This window comes from Suillus clintonianus (genome assembly GCF_016758775.1).
Source record: "Suillus clintonianus strain FC179 chromosome Unknown DEU56scaffold_17, whole genome shotgun sequence".
NCBI lineage: Eukaryota > Fungi > Basidiomycota > Agaricomycetes > Boletales > Suillaceae > Suillus > Suillus clintonianus.
Window position 1 is genome coordinate 438,708 of NW_024539241.1, and position 21,588 is coordinate 460,295.

Here is a 21,588-nt window from a genome sequence, read left to right on the forward strand (position 1 = left end):
CTCTATAGAACTACGCATGTGTTGGGATAGGGATGAGGTTGATGTACAAATGAGGGGATATGAGCCTGTAGAGATATTGCTCTCTACATCGGACTCCGAGATGTCCATGAGCTGGGTGCATTCATCAAGATCTTCATCATCCACAGTGTCATCGACAGCTCTATCATTGCCAGAACAATGGCTCTTCTCCTTAGCAGAAGTGATGACAGCTTGGAACTTCTCCTCTCAGAAGCTTTTCATGATCAACTTCACATATGAGCACGTGGAAGAACCCCAGGTAACGTCATTGAAGCCCGTTTGGTGATTGGAGACTTTGCCGGTTGAGTGATTGAGCATCTTCGGCAAGGGTATAGATTTGCCCTTGGCAGCGAGAATCATTTCGAGGATGTGTTGAATTGCAGCCACCCTCTCAACTGTTACAGTGGCCCCATCATTTTCCCATCATCACTCTTCTCCAATCTATTCTTGCTATCTCTGACTGCTTATCAACATGCTCTGCATGAACGTTCTAGATACTTCTGTCTATTCTTGTTATCTCTGACTGCTTATCAACATGCATCACATGAACATTCCAGATAGTTCTTCGATGTTCTTCTTGACTCCCTTACTTCCATAGTCGGCTTGGTCTGTGCCCTTCTTGTTCACTATAAATACCGTGATAGCTACACTTGTATTTCTCTAACTTGAATCTACTTGGTACTATCCGATACTTGATTATCTTCTGAGGAAGATACTTGATTCCGATCTAGCTCCTAAAGAGAGACTAGCCTTTACTCGAACTTCGTCTAGAGGGAGAGCCCCTCAGACATCTAAACCGAACATCGTAACATTAGAACTCCTTTATTGGATTAGTTACACAAGAACTATCCAAGGCGTAACACTCAACGAGCAACATTGGCATAATGAGACCTTGGAGGATTTTTATCCTGCAACTCATGGTAAAGTAGTTAGAGATGATTTTCCAGTGAAGTACATGGGAACACAGTTGGGCAACATGCACCTCACAAGCCTGTGGTAAATGCATCTTTTTTCCATAAAGACATGCAAAGTCACAACTCACACCACCCTGGTATACCTGGTGTACACTAGAGAGCTCAGTAGTTGTTAGGAAACAATACTGAAGGTGACATGCGGTGTGGTGAACAGCGACTTTAACCAGATCCCTTCCTGTAGTGCGTGCGTAATGGCCATGTATTCGGCTTTGGTTGAAGAAAGTGCATGTGTGGTCTGCTTTTTAGATACATGCACGATGAGGCCACTTGTGAAGAACCAAGTGTATCCAGAGATGGAAAGACAATCTTTAGGTGAGCCTGCCCAGTCAGTATTGCAGTAACCGTGTAAAAGTTCAGGGTTCTGCTAAGATAGCAAAGTAATTGCTTGGCGTCCACATAGAAATGAGGAGCTGGGTGAGTGCAATGTTGCACAACTTGAAGGGCATGAACCACACATGCAATCTCTGCTCTGGAACAGACGGACAGATATAGTAGCTCACCAACTATCTTATGATAGCGGGTAGGAAGATTTGTGATGTTGTCGTGGATATCTGTCTCGAGGCCGAAAAGATGTTTGGCATCTATGTGGAGCTGGATAGGGTTAAATCTCCTCCTTTAAAACTTCCCGGAGAAAGGCTCGTCTGGCATCGAACATATCTAGTTCCCAGTCGTTGTGGGAAAAACCTTGTACAACCAGTCATGCCTTCTGGACCAGCCCACTCTTATTTCATCAGGAAAAACCCTCTGGCTATATAGAACTATATGACAGGACTTCAACTTTAGGGAAATTTCAGAGCAATTATAGATTATGAATAGATTATGAATAGTTGGCATAATCTATAATTGTTTTGAAAGTTCCCTAAAGTTGAAGTCCTGTCATATACAGTGGCTCAAAAAAGTGTCCCAATGTTTGTGCAGTTTCATGTAATTGCATTATGGCGAGCCAAGGCGTGTGAATCTGATGTGGCAGTGCAGACATATTTGGTAGTAATACCTTCTGGCTCGAATCTGAGCTATGTGGCGTGGGAAACGGAGCTTACAGAGCGGAGATATGATAATTCTACAATTGTGACTCATTGGGACACTTTTTTGACTTTGAGTTTAACAACTGCAATATTTATGATTATTGGACATTGTTGAAAACACCAAAACCATCTACAGGGGCTATTTGAGCTATAGGAGAGATGTGGAGAAGAGTATGGGAATGTTTTTAAGCAGAAATGTATAGGATTGATGGAAAATATATTTATGAGACTAGTAGCAATGATTAAAGTCAAGGGAGGAAGCATCAAACATCAGAATCATAAATATTGCAGTTGTTAAACTCAAAGTCAAAAAAGTGTCCCAATGAGTCACAATTGTAGAATTATCATATCTCCGCTCTGTAAGCTCCGTTTCCCACGCCACATAGCTCAGATTCGAGCCAGAAGGTATTACTACCAAATATGTCTGCACTGCCACATCAGATTCACACGCCTTGGCTCGCCATAATGCAATTACATGAAACTGCACAAACATTGGGACACTTTTTTGAGCCACTGTAGTTCTATACAGTCATCAGCAAATCATTGTGTTCCTTATTGTTCCTTAATTTACTTAAAAAATTTATCAAGGTGGCTAAGGAGAATAAATAGAATTAAGGAAACATCAGTCATATTATTTGTGTGCCTGAAATTTCTTGAACACACCACTTTGTAGTATTTTGCTTATAACTCATTAGAGTCTGTTCGGCCATGGAATTTAGGCCAACTTAACTTATGAAATTTGTATCTAGAAATGCTTTGTCATGATTTGTAATGACAGAGAATCAAAGTAGATGTCACGCTCAGCGCTGCGCTTGTCATCGATAAGGATATTGTACTCACCATAGCTGTCAACAACATGAATCCCGACGATCCCGCCCACGAAATGGACCCCATCGACCCACATGACCCAGCCAATGAACCAGCTGATGAAGATATGACTATTCTCGAAGATATTGATGGAAGTACGGCAGTCGGCAGTATAGATGAGTTGGAGAAGTGGATCTTCAAGGCGTTACTTGGTGCCTCTCAAGCGGCCACGGTAGTTTCATCTGGTGCCTCAAAGGCCATTTCACTTTACACGCAGTCATACTATGACAAGGAGCCTTACCATACATCTATTCTTACAGGATTAGGATGGGTCAATGAACTACTTACAGGACACCCAGATTGTATACACTGTGAACTTGGTGTGCATTGTCACATATTTTATGTACTGTTATCTCTACTTTGTGATTCCGGGTGCCATGATTCAAAATTTGTGATGCTCGAGGAGCAACTTGCTATATTTCTGTATGCTATTGTCACAGGGCTGTCTACTCGTCACCTTGGCGAACAGTTTCAGTGCTCAAATGAAATGATATCAAAGTAAGTTAATTCCTGTCCTTGAGTCCTTGAAACACTGAACTTTCAAAGGTATTTCAAACACATACTCAATGCATTTGTGTCCCGCCCTATCTATCAAGCATACATTCGGCTCCCTTGCACAGATGATCCGGTCCCTCTCGAAATACTGCAAAACTCGAAATACTACCCCTACTTCACTGACGCCATTGTGCCATCGACGGTACTCACATCCCTTGTCACCCCGACAGCAAAGAGCGTGATGCTGCACGCAATCACAAGGGCACATTAACTCAGAACTGCCTTGCCGTGTGTACATTCAACATGTCCTTTTTATACATCTTGACCGGTTGGGAGGGATCAGCGGCCAACACCCATGTATACTACCTTGCTCAGATTAAGGACTTCAACATTCCTGCCAGAAAATACTATCTTGCCGACACAAGATTTGGAGCCTGTGACGAGTTACTTGTACCGTATCGCAATGTGCGCTATCACCTAACTGAATGGGGTAGGGGCCGTCTCAAGTAAGTTTCATTTTAATTGCCTCATTTTCTTACTGAAATAATATACATGTAGGCCTTGCAATCATAGGGAACTCTTCAACCTACGTCACACCATGCTCCAGAACATAATCAAGCACATTTTTGGTGTGCTCAAGAACCGCTTCCGAATTCTATCCCTCCCCCCTTTCTATCCCATGAGTGTCCAAGCTCGTATCCCCCCTGCAGTGTGCCTAGTGCACAATGTCATCCAGGTCCATGACCCGGATGACATGATGGATTACCGCCGAGCTGACGATGACAACAGTATTTATGCAGGGTCTGAGCATCACACCAGCATGCTTGCTGAGGGTCCTCCCTCCGACGAGGCTCATACTTGTGCCCATGATCGTTGTGATGCTATTGCACGCCAAATGTGGGCAGACTACAACAGGGTTCGACAGGAGAGAGGCGAGTCTATTGTTGTAGATGACCTTGAGTAGTACTACCATTCATTTACCTGATCACACAATGTATGTTGCAAGCAAACAAATTGTATTGGATTCTATGAAAGCAGTACGAAAACAAACGAGGAGCAGACAAACTAACTAATATACTTCATTAAGAAAAGTTTGTGGACAGTGTCCCTCTTGATTGTGAGATAAGAATCAGCAATAGAAACATCAGCACAAAAGTGTTCAATGATGGCAACCACCTCATGGTCCTCTAGACCCTCCTGCACCTGAAGGATAGCTTTCTGCTTGCGCAGCGGGATCAGATCCACGGAGTGCGTGATGCTGTGCGCTCTTCCAAGGTGGTTGTGGCACGATCAAAGCACATGGTGAGACCCTTGGAGAGTCCCTGTATCTCAGAGCCCACTTGCTGGACGGCCTCAGGCATGCTAATGCGGGCAGATTTGATGCCAGCCTGATGCCGATGAACTGATGACGGACTTGGAGGAATTTGGGGTGAATGAGCATTTGCGAGTTGTTGTTGTTGTTGTGGTCATCTTTGCGCTTCCCCTTCCCCTTCCCCTTGCCCTTAGGTGAGACACCAGAGACGGAAATTAGCATGGTGGAAGATGCCCCCGGTGTTGAGGGAACAAAGGTAGGTTGGCTGGCAGAATCGAAGGAGGAGGAGGACAAGATCATCATGGTGTCGCTGTCCTTGTCAGAGGTTTTGCTGGCGCCACTCTTGAGACTCTCCAGCACTTGGGACTGCTCCAGCGCGTCGACTTCTTGGAAGCTAAAGGTGTGGCTGGTCGCACTCGCACCCGCCTCTGAGTTGGGGCCATGTTGAAGCAGGGGGTGATATGCGTGACTGCCATGCGCCTTTGATGGCAGGATGGCGCTCATCTTCTCATATGGTAACCACCCCTTGCTTTTGAAGCTCTTCGCAAGGGGGATTTCCTGGATTGAAAAATTTAGTGGTACTAGTAAAAACAGTAGATAGAATGTACCTTAACGAGATCTGCCCAAACAGACTCTGACTCAGGTGTGATGTTGGCGCCAGTCTCATTGCTCCATGAAATTACGGAAAAATTTGCGACCCAGTTGACAACTGAATAGGTGGCGTGCATCTTGAGTCATTTTAGTACTATAGGAGGACAGAGGGAGCACACAAAAACATACCCTAGCCCATTTCTGTTGACACGCCTCAGCTGTTTTCACTGCACTGCTTGTGGTGGTGTGTGCTACATCGCTGGCAGCCTGCGTCCAAAATGTCTTATCAAAATTGAGTCCGTCACCCCCTTTTGCTTTATGGGTGGTGACATAGTCCAGGAGACGTAACTCATCAGCGGTTGACCAGTGACATCTTTCAGCTTCCTGGCCCGCTGATTCACCCTGCTTCTTCTCATCTGTTGCCTTTTTTCGCCATAGATGTGTTTGAAGGCAGGGAGAGGACACCACTGAATTTTGAGTGGGTATTAACCCTGGACCTTGAAGGTTTGTTCTGAGTTTGAGTTGCTGGCATGTTGACTGTTCACTATCTCTTGATTATTGATTGTCACACTGATGTCACACAGAGCTTACACGACAAAGCATTTCTAGATACAAATTTCATAAGTTAAGTTGGCCTAAATTCTGTGGCTGAATAGACTCTTAGGATCTTAACTAAAAAATGTCATGAGACTATGGAAAGACTACCCTTGACAAGGGTTACAACTTTGATTTTCATCGGAAAGATTCCCACGGTCTACCCTAGTCATTCCTTATCATGGTCCTTAATCAAAATCCTAGTCCCTAATAAGCAAAAACTCGAATTTTCATCAAGTCTTTCTTTACTATTGGTATTCCTGTTGGTATTCCTAGTCTTAATAAGCAAACATCAGTCACATTACTTGCGTGGCTGAACTTTCTTGCACACACCACTTTGTAGTATTTTGCTTATAACTCATTAGGATCTCAACCAAAAAATGTCATGAGACTATGGAAAAACTACCCTTGACAAGGGCTATAACCTTGATTTTCTTCGAAAAAATTCATAAGGTCTACCATAGTCACTCCTTGTCAAAATCCTAACGGTAGTAGTCAAATGTGCGAAAATTTTGCCAAGTCTTTCCCCTAATGAGTTGCCTTAACTATTGTGGGAATTTGTGCAGGACGCTGCACAAATTCCCACAGTTGACTTTTACCGTGTAAGTCCTCTCAACTGTCTTCTCTTTCTTCACTCTTTTCCTTATTTTTGTTGCACCTCTTCCTTCTTATTTCTGCTGCCAAGTCCTGGGTGTTGGTGGTTGGTGGTGTCGGTAGTGTGGTTTTCTAAGCTAGCCGTGGCATGAGGCTAGCTTAGAATTTAGTCTACATGTGAATTAGGCAAGGTGGCACAGAGCCAGTGGTAGTGTTCTGGTGATGGCGGAATACCTGAAATAGAAGGTGGTACCCATCTGTTTGCAGTCTCTGGAAATCACTGTTAGATCAGTCTTATCGATGTGTTGATGTATCAATGTAATATCAATGTGCGATATCACCTCCACTCGACATCAAGCCATCAAGCCGTGTCCCACCCACTCCAAAAATGAGCAATAAAAAGCCCAAAGACTGGTGGTGGGGATATTTTGATACCCACCCAGATTTCGAGAAGAAACTCCCTGTGGCCTATGCAAATGAGAAAGAGAGACGACCAAAAGTGATGCACGGAGCATGCAAGATTAAAAAAAAATGATTGACGAGCAGCAGAAGGACTGTGAGGAGCAGTGCCAAGGCCTGCGAAATGATGTACGAACACATGATCAAATCATTGCATATTGTAAGTGTCTTAATACTACACCATGCTCTGAAGTTCTGTTAGTTATCTTTTTTTCAGTGTGGTCACGATCAGAGAGTTTGATCAAGGACCAAAATTGTCCGTGGATGCATGGAAGACCTGATACCATAGTCCCCCATCTCAATTCTTGTGATAATCAACCACCAGAAGTCTGCGCACAGGCACACACTGTGTGTATCGAAAGGGGGTGGATCAAGGCACCGAGATTTGCTCATGAGGTTTTTAGTTTGAATTCACCACAATTATCAGGTGTCAGTCTCAGTCTCAAATCACCCATGAATTTCCAACAATCATCGCAGTTGCCTTCTCCACTTGTTGGATTATTTGATGTTCCAGCCGTGGATTCAAGTATCCCATCCTCACGATCTCAGTCACCACTATTATTCCGCCCCACCTCATCTCATACTGGTAGTCCAGCTTTTGGTGAAGGATCCCGGCCAACCCCATCAAAATGGGTGCGTCAGATATCGCAGTCTTGGAATCACATGATAGATACCCCAACTACTACCGGAGGCACTCCTTCACAGCCGCACTGGACACCAGCTTTTCAGGAACACTTCAAGACTCATATGGCTGACATCACTGTGTCATACAAGTTCTCCCTCAATTGGATCGAAAATCAAGCAGTTCGTAGCTTCATGAATGAGTTTTTCCCCTTTGCGAATCCAATCTCAAGTTATCAACTCTCCAATCACATTATTCCACGTGAAGTCAAAAGGTACCAGCAAGCTGCCAAAAACCATTGTTGTGGAAGCGACACGACACTCCAGACAGATGGATGGACAGATGCAAACTTTCGCTACCTGCTGGTGTTCATGATCACAACAGCGAGTCGACAGGCAAGACTATTTTCATTTTGAGTTTGCCTATAGTGATTCAAAAAAAATCAAATCCACACAGTTCAAGTAGTAGATGTATTTGCTCAGCGAAAGACTGCTCAACACCTCAAAATTCTCATTATCAATGTTATTGAAGAGGTTCGGCTCATCGGGAAGGTAAATATTGTGGCTGTTACATCAGATGCATCGGGCGAGTCTCGGGCAGCTCGAAAACGGCTCGTCGAGGAGTTTCCATCATTAGTATCTGCAGATTGCTATGCTCACCAGGTAATTACGTCTGGTGTCTCATTTGCCAATCCAAGTTATTAATACTACTCTCGCAAAGATCAATCTTATTGTTGGCAACTATTTCAAGACATCTGGTGGCACAGTTTACCTGGGATACTCAAAGAAAGCATCTGACCTCATTTCTTGGCTTCGAAGCACAACCCTTGTTCTAGCAACACTAAGAGATATACATGTTGCCCTCAATTCAACTAATCCATCCCATCCTCACTGTGTCCTCACCGTAATCCGTGCAGTTTTGACACGATGGACTGCTCATTATCTTGCCTTCAGATGACTTCTTGATCTTAAATTTGCACTCGACATTCTCATCAGGCAGGAGAAGAGTCTCGGACAAGATTCAAATATAATTACAGGTGACACGGCCTCACAAAAAAAGGCAACAGAGATGCTGGGATTGATTGAAGACCCAGTGATGTGGATGACCCTGGCTCAGTAGAAATAATTTCTTTTTCATTGAGTATCAGCTGAATCAAAATTTTCGTAGGATGGTCGGTCACCTGAAGCCCTTATCATTGGTAATGTCATATCCCATACATGAGGTTTCTCATCCGGCCCGGTCCACCCGATTTCTCGGGTCCGTTCTAGAATTCATTTCCCTGAGTCCCCATTTGTATATGCTTCTTTCTGCCCCTATGTGTCCGGATCCTTCTGACAGTTAATATCCGGGTCCATTCTGATCTGTCCATTAGTCTATTCATTTCCCTTTCATTTAACTCGTCCCCTTTGTTCTATTTCATATCCGGCCCCACTTTCGATCGTCCGCAGTTATGTTTTACTCACTAGTATGTTTTCTACATAGCTTTATGTTCCGAGGACTGCGCTTCGGCCGGACGTCCGTCGGATACCTTATAGTATATAAACCCCTTGTAACCCGTAGTATATCCTCAGTTCGAATATCATCTTAGACTCAGTTCATTCCTCATTTCCCTCGGCTCTTGGGATTGTCATCCTAGTCCGACCCTCCAAGCCTCGGGATTATATCCCTAAAGGCTCAATCCCTCCGCTTCTACCTTCGGGTAGCCCATACCCTGTTAGTTTCTACCCGGACGAAGTCTCGGGTAGCCTCCCCTCTTTCGTCCAGCCCATCCATATACCTTGGCCGACGATATCTACCCCCTGTAAATTAGGGGCACATACTCGGGTAAAGAGCGCAGCGCACGAGCTGAAGCTAAGCCCCTCTGGTCCGACCCGTTGAACACGGTCTTAACAGTATATTCGAACTCACACTTTACCGAGTATACTTATCATCATGGCTCCCACTCAGACAACCAGAACCAACCTCGCCGCGGCCGGTTTTCTAGCCAGCTCACGTAACGCTGCGTCCGACGCACAGAACTTCACCGGCTTCACTCGTCGTCGTACGAGCGTACTAAGAACCCCCACGGACAGCATCTCACAAATCATAAACCGCCCGCACCCAGAAACTCCTACTCGCCCGACAACCCCCGGACCAACAGACCCGGATGGGCCTGACGACAGTGGTGATTCAGATCCGCCGGGCGATGATGGGGATGACCCATTTGGTGGGCCCCCAGAGGACGAAGATGATGGGCTAACCCCCGCTGACAGAATCTTCCTCCGCTTCTCTCAAGCCATTGAGAACCTTGCCCGCACTACGCGGAAATCCCCATCCGAAGACTCCAAAGTCAAGGTTCGGGAACCCGATACTTTTGACAGGTCCGAACCTCGCAAACTCCGCGCATTCTTCGTCCAATGTGAACTCAACTTCCAGAACAAGGTCCGCTCTTTCCGCACGGACCGGGCTAAAGTCAACTTCGCCCAGTCCTACTTGAAGGGCATGGCCCTGGAGTATTTTGAGCCCGACCTCCTGTCCGGTGCAACTAATGACCGCCCGGACTGGATGGATGACTATGCTGAGTTCATGCTAGAACTCCAGACCAACTTCGGCCCCCATGACCCGGTCGGGGATGCAGAAATGCAACTCGAACAACTCATTATGCGCGACGGACAGCACATTAATAAATATGTAGTAGAGTTTCAACGACTTGCTTCCCAGGTCCGAGGTTTGGGCGACGGAGCATTACGCCGTCAGTTCTATAACGGACTTCCGGCCCGCATCAAGGACGAGATTTGTCATCAGGGTAAACCCATAACCCTCGCCGAATTCAGATCCCTATCCCAGTCCATCGACGCCCGATACTGGGAACGCAAGGGTGAGACCTCCCGCGAGGTAAAGCCCTCCACATCTGCACCTCCTACGAAACCATATGTACATACCTCCTACTCGATCCTTCACACCCGCTACTGACCGGACAACCCCTTCCGGAAGTAAACCCTCCAAGCCCTCCACCTCCTCCTCACAGCAACCGGACTTGTCCTCAAAATTAGGCAAGGACGGTAAACTGACATCCGAGGAGCGCCAGAGGCGCATGGACATGAGGCTCTGCCTTTTCTGTGGTGGACCCGGCCATACGGCCCGGGACTGCTCCAAATCGACCTCGCGCGCTGCCACAGGCCGTGCAACTACAGTGGCCCCGGATGCTATTCCCGAGGCCCCTGTTGAGGCAAAAAATTAGTCTGTGACCCTCCTGACTCCGCGCGGGGCGAGGGTCTCGTTGACTCAACCTGCGCATTGGAGTTACGACTCAACGCTGTCGCACTCACGAACCCATCATCACTCCGTCCATTTGTATCCATATCCGCATATCCGAACATTGCCCAATTCCCGGCTTTGATAGATTGCGGGTCCTCACACTGTTTCATAGAGACAAGCTTCGTCCGAAAGCACGGACTCTCTACCTATGCTATTCCTCCGCTCTCGCTCCATTTATTTGATGGTACTTCTAACGCTACCATTACACAAGCAATAGATTTACCGATCCGATTCGCATCCGGTGTAGTAACCTCCGATACATTTTATGTAACTCCTTTGGATTCATCTTGTGTTATCGTCCTTGGATATAGCTGGCTCTCCCGACACAATCCATTGATTGACTGGGTTAAGGGCAGCATCGAGTTCCGGACGATACCACATGAAATGCCATCGCCTTCCCCGACGTCATCAGATCCGGATTCCCCGGACATCCTTCCTCCGACTTCACCAGGCCCCTCGGGTCCTTCCACTGATAAAACCGCTCCTCACATTTCCTTAGTCAATGCAGTCGCCTTTTGTCGGGCCTGTAAACTTCAAGGTTCGGTCCAGTTCAGCATATACCTTCGTCCTACTGGCATCGACCTCCGGTCCGCTTCACTCTCGTCCAAACCCCCGGACCTATCTAGAGTCCCCTCGGATTACCATGAGTACGCGGACGTATTCGACAAAGGCAAAGCCAGCCAACTTCCTCCTCACCGGCCTTATGACCTGAAGATCGATTTAGAGGACGGCTCTGCCCCGCCCATCGGTACTATATATTCCCTTTCCCCAGTTGAGCTTGTAGCTCTCCGCAAGTTCCTAGATGAGAACATTGCGACTGGTCTCCTCCGCTCCTCTTCCTCCCTGCACGGAGCTCCGGTCCTTTTTGTCAAAAAGAAGGACGGATCACTTCGGCTCTGTGTGGAGTTCCGAGGCCTCAATAAGATCACGAAGAAAGACCGCTACCCACTTCCCCTCATAGCCGACCTCCTAGACTCTCCGAGCCGTGCAAAGGTCTACACCAAAATCGACTTGTGCTCGGCTTATCACCTTGTCCGCATGGCGGAAGGTGATGAGTGGAAAACCGCGTTCCGGACCTGTTACGGGTCCTACGAGTGGTTGGTTATGCCCGAGGGACTCACTAATGCCCCGGCGGCTTTCCAATGTTTTGTCAACACTATCTTTGCCGACTTACTGGATGTATATGTCATCGTATATCTTGACGACATCCTTATCTATTCTCACGACCTCGCATCCCACAAACAACATGTCCTTGAAGTCCTTCGTCGGCTCTGTAAGCATCGCCTATATGCAAAACTGGAGAAGTGCGAATTCCACTCCGACTCGGTTGAATACCTCGGCTACCTACTTTCCCCTACCGGCCTGACCATGTCGTCCGAGAAGATCCAATCCATCATCGACTGGCACGAGCCCCGGAAGGTAAAGGACATTCAGTCCTTCCTCGGGTTTGCCAATTTCTACCGACGGTTTATCTTTAATTACTCGGACATTGTTGTACCTCTCACCCGGCTCACTCGGAAAGATGCCCCCTGGGATTTCTCTGATAAATGCCGGACGGCCTTCAACACCCTCAAAACCGCTTTCACATCGGCTCCAGTGCTTACGCACTGGATGCCCGATGTCCCAATTGTTGTGGAGACAGATGCCTCGGACTATGCCATCGCTGGAATCCTTTCTATCGTTTGCCCGGACACAGAACTTCGTCCGGTTGCATTCTATTCCAGGACATTAACGGCTCCCGAGCTCAATTATGATACCCACGACAAAGAACTCCTCGCCATCTATGAAGCATTCCGGTCCTGGCGCCATTATCTTGAAGGCTCGGCCGAGCCAGTTGATGTTGTCACGGACCACAAAAACCTTGAATACTTCGCTACAACTAAACTCCTTTCTCGCCGGCAAGCTCGCTGGTCAGAATTCCTTCATCAATTCAACCTCATCATTCGTTTTCGGCCGGGAAAACTCGGTGCTAAACCCGACTCCCTAACTTGTCGTTGGGACGTCTACCCCAAAGAGGGGGATAAGGACTACGCTCGAGTTAACCCTCACAACTTCCGGCCCGTATTTGCCACGGAGCAACTCGCTTCGTCCCTACGAGCATCCGACCTAGCAATCCCCGTACTACGCGCATCAGTATTAATGGATGGTGAACAACTCCATATCGATATCCTATCCGCCCTTCCGGACGACCCTATCGCTTCTACTCATCTCCCGAACCCTTCGGACCCGAGATGGACAGTGGACGACAATGGATTCCTCTGTTGCGATAACCGCAGGTTTGTTCCCGAATCCAACGACCTCCGTTTATGGGTCCTACAGAATACCCATGACCACCCCCTATCTGGTCACTTCGGTCAGAACCGGACCCTAGAGCTAATCCGTCGGGAATATACTTGGCCGGGAATACGTGCCTATGTTAAAGATTATGTTAAGTCCTGCACTACGTGTTCTCGGGCTAAAGTCCCTAGACATAAACCCTACGGCCTACTCAAGCAACTCCCCATCCCCGAGAAACCCTGGAACTCTATTTCCATGGACTTTATAGAACAACTCCCGTCCTCGGCCGACTTCACGGCCATCCTGGTCGTCATAGACCGCTTATTCAAACAAGCCATATTCATCCCTACTTTCGATACAATCACCTCCCCGGATCTCGCACAACTTTTCCTGTTACATGTATTCTCCAAGCACGGAGTCCCGTCCCATGTCACCTCCGACCGAGGCACGGAGTTCGTCTCTCACTTCTTCCGCTCCCTCGGGAAAGCACTGGACATGACCCTGCATTTCACCTCGGGTTATCATCCAGAAGGCGACGGTCAGACCGAGCGCGCCAATCAAACCCTCGAACAATACCTCCGGATCTACTGTAATTACCAGCAAGACAACAGGTCCGAGCTCTTGCCCTTGGCAGAGTTCGCATACAACAATGCTCCTAGTGCTACCACGGGTGTTTCCCCCTTCTTCGCTAATAAGGGTTATCACCCGAACATATCCATACATCCAGAACGAGACCTCTCATCCGCCCGGGCCCGAGAATACGCCATTGACCTCGATGAGCTCCATCAATTCCTTCAGGATGAGATGTCTTATGCGCAGGATCGATATCAAGGCCCGGCCGACGCTAGACGTAAGCCCGCACCGGATCTCCAGGTCGGACAACAAGTCTTCGTCAAAGCCAAGTACTTCCGCTCCACCCGTCCGTCGAAGAAACTATCCGAAAAGAACCTCGGACCCTTTGATATCATCGCCCGCCCGGGCACCCATTCCTTCACAATCCGCCTCCTGGACACAATGTGATCTGTACATCCCGTCTTCCATGTTTCCCAACTCAAACCCACAACCCCGAACACCATCCCTAACCGAATCCAACCACCTCCCCCACCCGTCTCAGTTGACGGGGAACCCGAATACGAGATTTCTGGAATCCTCGATACCAAAATCGACCGTAGAAGACGGACGTGTCAACTACTTTACTTAGTTAGGTGGGCCGGTTATCAGGGGACGGACGAAGAAACATCGTGGATCCTCGCTACCGAACTTGGAAACGCGTCCGAACTCGTACAAGACTTTCATTCAGCATATCCGGACAAGCCGGGTCCTATTGTTGTACAGTAAAAAGACAAAGAAATGATACATTGTACATAGGGAAGAGACATCCGGATCATCCGGACCACCCTACTCCTCCATTCCAGCCCCATCTCCGGATTCCTCCTCCTCACCCTCCTCAGTCCCTTCCTCAGTATCCGGCCCCTTCTCCAACTCCCTCTCCCTCTGGAAGAACATCCTCATCTCAGTCAGAAAGAGGGCCTGGAAGACCCTCTGTTGCTCCAGGAGCCGGCCGATGGCACCAGTGCTACTTTCGGCCGCTTCAACAGTCCTCTCGAGAAGACTGTTGGTCCGGGCCAACTCTGCGACCATGTCATTGACAGCCGCCACCCAGGCCTGGTCGTCGTACTCCTGGAAACCCGGCTCCTCGCTGATGATGCTGGGCAAGGGGCCGGGGACGATCTCAACAGAGTCGTCCAAAGGAACCGGACTCCTCTGACGCCTCTTCGCCTTACCCTTAGGAGAAGGAGTCCCTGCAGCACGGGCCCGCTTCTTACCTTTCCCCTTCTCCTTCTCCTTCTCCTTCTCCGTACTCGTCCGAGCAGGTGGCGCCCCACCATAGCACTTCATCTTCGCAGTGCGACAATGGTCACACGCGTTGACCGGCTTCAGAAATCAGTAAAATATCACGTCCGGACGTAAAAATGTACTCACCCGACCCGAGGCTGACACGTCCGAGTAAACGCAGGCCCGATCCTTAATGGAGCAGGGCTTACAGGGTCGTCCGACGTCCTTAAAGCCCACAGAAACCTATGTCCATCAGACAAAAACATCGTCCGACGAAATGCGCTACTCACTGCAGGCCCGGACGAAACAGACTTCTCAGCAAGCCTCTTCCGGGTCTCCTCTATGTCCTTCTTCTTCTGCTCCTCCCTTAATCTCTCCTCCTCCTTCAGCTTCTCCTCCTCCAAACGCTTCCTCTCGGCTTCTACTTCCGCAAGTAATCTCTCTTCCTCCTGGGCCAGCTCTTGCCGCGCTGCGTTTAGCCGGGCCCGGATGGCCGCAAGTCGGGCATTAGTAGCCGGGGTAGAGTCGGATGGGGTCTGGGACATGGTAGTGGAGTTGGTGGGTGGTTAGAATTAAAGGGAATGGCGTCCCACCCAAACCCTTAACCTTTTATCAAATTTTCGCTAAAATCCGGATCCGTTCTCGCGCTCTTATCATTGGATCGGATATCCGGCCTCGGCCTCATGGGCTCGGCCTTAATGGGGGGATACTGTCATATCCCATACATGAGGTTTCTCGTCCGGCCCGGTCCACCCGATTTCTCGGGTCCGTTCTAGAATTCATTTCCCTGAGTCCCCATTTGTATATGCTTCTTTCTGCCCCTATGTGTCCGGATCCTTCTGACAGTTAATATCCGGGTCCATTCTGATCTGTCCGTTAGTCTATTCATTTCCCTTTCATTTAACTCGTCCCCTTTGTTCTATTTCATATCCGGCCCCACTTTCGATCGTCCGCAGTTATGTTTTACTCACTAGTATGTTTTCTACATAGCTTTATGTTCCGAGGACTGCGCTTCGGCCGGACGTCCGTCGGACACCTTATAGTATATAAACCCCTTGTAACCCGTAGTATATCCTCAGTTCGAATATCATCTTAGACTCAGTTCATTCCTCATTTCCCTCGGCTCTTGGGATTGTCATCCTAGTCCGACCCTCCGAGCCTCGGGATTATATCCCTAAAGGCTAAATCCCTCCGCTTCTACCTTCGGGTAGCCCATACCCTGTTAGTTTCTACCCAGACGAAGTCTCGGGTAGCCTCCCCTCTTTCGTCCAGCCCATCCATATACCTTGGCCGACGATATCTACCCCCTGTAAATTAGGGGCACGTACTCGGGTAAAGAGCGCAGCGCACGAGCTGAAGCTAAGCCCCTCCGGTCCGACCCGTTGAACACGGTCTTAACAGGTAATCAACATTGCTCAGGCTGTGCACTGTCGTCTCGATGAAGTTCTGATCATTTTCGGCTATCTAATATCAAGATATATTGTGCTACAAGGGAAGGCTTCGTCAGTCCAAGAGAATTCAATGATCCAGTCTATCTCAATTCTCTCGAAAAGTGCTGGAGCAAATGTGATCAAGATGTATTTCTAGATGCAGTTGTTTTGAATCCCCTTTACAGGATCAAGCCCTTCGCTCGCCTTCACAAATTTACCAATGCAGGACTCATGACACTATTTGTCAAATTATGGGGTCAATTTTTCCCTAATACACCCTCCAACGAGTTTCAAAAGGAGCTCTTGGAGTATCTAGAAGGACATGGGGACTACAGTGAAGAATTTATAAACTGGGTGGACTTGGTTCGAAGTGCGACTGAGGTCGAGGTATGTTTAATCTGTCTATTACTATTTTTCTCGTCACTCGACACTGCAAATTGTAGCGAAAATGTCCCGACCCTCTCAAGATGTACGACAGCATACATTTTCAAGACGTCAAGCCAACACCACTGCAGAAATTCACTCAGCAAATGTTTCCGATCTGTGCAAACTCGGCCTCTTGTGAACGTCTTTTCAGCACAACACTCACAAAACTTTGTTCGCGCCTCAGTCTTAGAGGCCTCACAGACTGGACAGAATTGCACTTGCATTTGCGAGACAAGTATATGCAGATGGGGGACAAAAAGGGCTGTCTGCATTGCACAAGGAAAATCATCCCCGACCCACTACCCCCACCAGCCACTATGACTATAACTCCTGCAGACTCTGTTCCTGATGATCTATCATCAGAGTCTGAGCAGCCGGAAACTCAGGATGGAGACACCATTGATGATGACCACTCACTCGGGCACATCACATCTGTTCTTGCATAGCATTCATTAGAAGACGAGAACACCATAGCCATGGGGTCTGCATTCAATGATATCCCCCTTCAACAACTTTTCAACTTCGAAGATGAGAGCTGGGTAAAAATGACAGAAGCGTTCGGGATGAGATCAATTGATGATGAATTCAAGTTTTATGAGTTAGTCGACATGGATGCGGAAGGTGAAGATGATGAGCAAATGTTCGACGACATGATGAGTAGTACAATCTAGCCCTTTATCTCCAGCCAATGATATTGTGTTCTTCCAGCTTAGTCACCACTGCTGTACCGCCAGTGGCTGAGCCAAACCTGTTTTCGAGGCTAGTCAGTGGCTGGCCACTGGCACTAGAAACACTGCACAGATGTTCATCAATAAAAGCCTTGGCAGCTTCAGTTTCTTTCGATTCAAACCTCTCCAAGATTGAAGGTCCAAGCAAGCCATAGTGCGAAAACCTTGTTCAGACTTGGCTTGATTTTGCTTGATTTTTGTGTTTTTTTGGAGCAATAGTTGTGGAGATATTGTGTTTTTCGAATTGATGTTGACTACTTTAATTAAAAATTTAATAATAATGATTTGGCTCACCAGCTTTGGCTTTGGCTGGGGTAAAGAGGAAATTGAAAGTCTAAAACAGTTTCAGATTCAAGCTAAAGTTGGACAGGAACATTCCAATGGAAGCAGCAGTCATCTGGGCTGAAGGTCAAGCTGATCTTGAATAATTGCATGTCAGTGCTCAGTGCCCCGGGGCACTGACAATTTTCGAAAAAACAAGCCGCTGTGAACTTTGAAGAAGTCGACATTGAAATGTGAAGGATATGCATCGCATAAGGAGATTGTGCACACACCAATTCAAGCGGACTTTCCCGATATCCGCTGGCCCAGCACCTTTGTAGAACACAGATGCGAAGTGGGGATCCTGTTCCTGTGCGTCTTTCAGAGCGAATTCCTGAGCTTTGTAAGGTTGCAATATTCAGCCTGGTGCCAAAAACAGCAGACAGAAGCAGGCAAAACCCGAATACAGAAGTAAAGGAGTCAAGAGAATGACATGATTAATATTGGCAAATCTGGGAACATTTGTCGATGGCCCGAGGACGTGTCTTGGAAAAGATTTTGCGGTTGCGGAATTCAGAACAAAAGTGGATTCCAGATAAATGTTTTGGGACCAAAGACAGAAACTGGCCGGATAAAGTTCACCCCCCTGAATCATGGAAATCCCACCTGGGCTCTTACTCGGTGGATGAACGCTGAAGCCAATCATTCAGATTGCCTGCAAAGGTAAAATTGTGCAGAGGTGAAAGTGGCTTGAATGGCTTTTGTAAAGCACACTTCTTCTTTAACCCCCTTCAGGCACCCAGGAATTTTAAAAATTGTGGTGTGATAGTGTGATTATCAATTACATAATTAGTCTGTTTTGTTCTATTTGCCTGCAGTCACTAGCAGGCTTTGTTTTTCCCTTGTTCGCTCCAGTGAAATCTCGGTGCTTGTGGATTCCGGCACGATCCTCGTCTGCTCACTCTGCTGGTTTTCATACTCATTTAAGGCACCTCTGGTGTCAAAGTACAATTTGGTGGCGGGTTTCAGGAGAAGGGTTTCTTTTTGAATAATTTTGAGGATTCTGATTAATTTCTTAACTATTAATTTTTATTATTATGAAAAGACTCGCAAAAACAAAGACAGCAAGTTCGCATTCACAGCTGCTATATGTTCTCTGCAACACCGCACCTGAGCTTTATAATTCAAACTTGCAATAACGAGAACTACATCATTTTCTTCTTTGTGACCGAATTGTAATTCAAATGGCCATTCCTATGGTGCATTATCTGCAGTCCAATTGAAGCAATTCCAGATTTGATCAAGTCCAAAAATGAGATTGCCGTGTTTTACATTTTTTTCCTTGTGGCCGAAGCCGGAAACCACCTTGTGGGCATCTTGTTGATGATTTGCCACATTGGAGGAGCAAATTGAAGTGTTTGCCAACTTTGCTTGGCCAGTGCCGCAAGTACTGAATAATTCCTCAGTGTTTAATCAAACTTGAATGTAACACAGCCGGCAAAGGGCGAAAAACAAGAAGAGCACGATTCATGTGTGATCGCAAACGGGTTTCAAGCATATGTGAAGGCCAAGATGTGGCATGAAGATATGACCACCTTTGAAATTGTCAAAGGCAGTGAGAATTGTCTATCCTTTTGGGGGTCTTGGCTATCAGTGTGAAGCCCAGATAAGCAATTAAATAGGATCTCCATTCCTTCATAAAGAAGGGGATCGATGGCACATAAGGTCCTATAGCTTGGGATAGATTTCTACACCTTCTCTTTGACTTTCAGAAGTTCTGCATGGTGTTCAGGGTCAGCAAACTTGAGGATGTCATTGATGCAGTGGGAGTGCAGCCTGAGATCGTAAATCATTTGGCATATTACCTTGAATGATTTACCGGACTTGGTGATAAACTTGCTGCATGGCTTGACATTTTCAAAATAAGCCTAGAAACAGTAAGTATGTACAAGATTCAGAGATCAATGACTAGTCCAGCAACTTACCAGTTGATCTATCCCAGTCCAGCCCTTTACTAGATAGATCTCTACTGCAAGCTCTCCATCAACCTCTATAAAACTTCCAACCTTGTTAAGGCTGGTGGCCGTCACTCCCTGATGTAGTGGAACAACCTTTGGAAATTCCAACATGTTGGTGGTGATCATGTTCTAACAAGACTAAATGAGAAGTAGACCTGAGCCTATCAATTAATGAGCTTACCACATTAGTTTGGGAGATTGCATGGAGTAAGTAATATGCCAGATCATAACCATCACTACTCTTGGCTGAGCAGAGAAAGTTATCCTCCCATGTAACAATGGTATCAGGAGGGCTAGGTTGTTTAACCTCCTCATACTTAGCCACCTTCACAAAGGTAAAGAAAACTCTGCTAAAGTGATTTAAAGTCAATAAATCAGCTAGCTGTGATCAAATTAAGTGCTTACTGGGGTTTAATTGTACTTTCAGTACCATCAGATGAACCTTTTTGTCCAAACGAGTAAGTTTAGACTGCAGTACATTACCACCAGGTGAAAGGATAGATATCTTGGCCTTCTTAGAAGTCTTCTTCTTTTCCCACCATTTCTGACCTGTTTCTGTATGAAGTTTCTTGACTAAATAGTCCTCCGAATCATCACTAAGTTCCTTCTGATTCAATGGCTCAGTGCCCATCAAGGAGTCAGTTACTTTCTGCATTAGGTTAGCAGGCATTTGAGGAAGAGTACTAGAATAATAAAAAATATGTATAAGTATGTTAATAAGGAGGGGTATTTGACAGGTGCAAAGAAAATGATATAGAATGAAGTTGGATATTAACTATTAAGTAGATCTGGACATAGGAGATATGATTGCGAATAGAACCAAATATTAACTATTAAGCGGATCCCGGCATATAGGGGTCAGGATAAAGGGAACATACAAATGGGGTAATGGAATGGAAGCAGGGGCAGATGTGAAGTCTGGACCAGATTTTTTTTTAAAAAAAAAATCGTTATTTATTGTCTTTTGGGGTGTAGCCCTATGATAGACATTACATACTGTAGATTTACACTATTTATTCATTGCTGACTGCTTGGTGCGTTGGTATCTTTGGTATTGGTCCAGGCATGAGCGAGGACGATTGGACTAGATCTGATGATCCAATAGAAGGTTGCACTGTATAGGGTCTAGAACACGAGATATGACAGGTGCATGCAGTTGTCCACCTCGGATCACTCACTCACCCACTATTGATTCTATACCATATCACTTCTGGATGGAATCATTGTCCACCAGGATAATCGTGGACTACCCCCTAAATTATGACCTATTTATGATTGCTTCACCAGAGCATCAATTTTTTCCTGGTGCCCCGTAAGTCAAATATCTTGCATCGACCTGTGAAAATCAATTTGTCAGTGAGGTAAGATAGGTAGTTTGATCTACCAACATTGAGGGAATCAGATGGAGAAGGGGACTTGTCTTGTGTTCCCCATTCTATGATAGGGGTCTGACAACAATTGGAGACCATCAGCATAGTGGCATCCAGCGGATTGAAAGGAACAAACACAGTGACTGTCCTCAAATAACAACAATGCTACCACTCGCCTAGGGGATTGGCCAGTATGATTTGCTTGCTAGATGGCACGTGGGAGATTGGATTGCTGAAATCTACATCTAAGACAAGTGCAAGGACAAGGTAAACATTGCAGTACAAGAAATGGGAGGACTACTTAGACAATTACAACAGTATCTATGGCTTCATCTTCCTCAAGCGGTGGTCGGTCTGATAGATATGTTAGTTATATGATTATTCACCTCTACAG

The 21,588-nt window shown here is 46.7% G+C and overlaps 5 protein-coding genes across 5 annotated transcripts; 2 read left to right on the forward strand and 3 right to left on the reverse strand.

Moving 5' to 3' along the window:
- Positions 1-4,614: 4,614 nt before the first annotated feature.
- DEU56DRAFT_753966 (uncharacterized protein) lies at positions 4,615-5,195 on the reverse strand (the record flags this gene model as incomplete). Its single annotated transcript, XM_041349750.1, has 2 exons — positions 4,615-4,767; positions 4,794-5,195. 2 exons carry the CDS (start codon positions 5,193-5,195, stop codon positions 4,615-4,617), a joined length of 555 nt encoding a protein of 184 aa, XP_041211253.1.
- A 77-nt stretch (positions 5,196-5,272) lies between these two features.
- Positions 5,273-5,648, reverse strand: DEU56DRAFT_731938 (uncharacterized protein; the record flags this gene model as incomplete). Its single annotated transcript, XM_041348245.1, has 2 exons — positions 5,273-5,419; positions 5,472-5,648. Coding segments are annotated over 2 exons (324 nt in total), but the record flags the coding sequence as incomplete, so codon positions are not given.
- Positions 5,649-8,268: 2,620 nt separating this feature from the next.
- Positions 8,269-8,508, forward strand: DEU56DRAFT_731895 (uncharacterized protein; the record flags this gene model as incomplete). The annotated part of the gene is made up of 1 exon (XM_041348244.1): positions 8,269-8,508. A coding segment is annotated over one exon (240 nt), but the record flags the coding sequence as incomplete, so codon positions are not given.
- A 7,860-nt stretch (positions 8,509-16,368) lies between these two features.
- Positions 16,369-17,452, forward strand: DEU56DRAFT_693425 (uncharacterized protein; the record flags this gene model as incomplete). Its single annotated transcript, XM_041347177.1, is given in 4 exon segments — positions 16,369-16,463; positions 16,475-16,778; positions 16,835-17,251; positions 17,264-17,452. Coding segments are annotated over 4 exon segments (1,005 nt in total), but the record flags the coding sequence as incomplete, so codon positions are not given.
- Positions 17,453-19,554: 2,102 nt separating this feature from the next.
- On the reverse strand, positions 19,555-20,494 carry DEU56DRAFT_933686 (uncharacterized protein; the record flags this gene model as incomplete). Its single annotated transcript, XM_041358754.1, has 5 exons — positions 19,555-19,734; positions 19,792-19,953; positions 20,006-20,171; positions 20,230-20,266; positions 20,308-20,494. 5 exons carry the CDS (start codon positions 20,492-20,494, stop codon positions 19,555-19,557), a joined length of 732 nt encoding a protein of 243 aa, XP_041211257.1.
- Between the last annotated feature and the right edge of the window lie 1,094 nt (positions 20,495-21,588).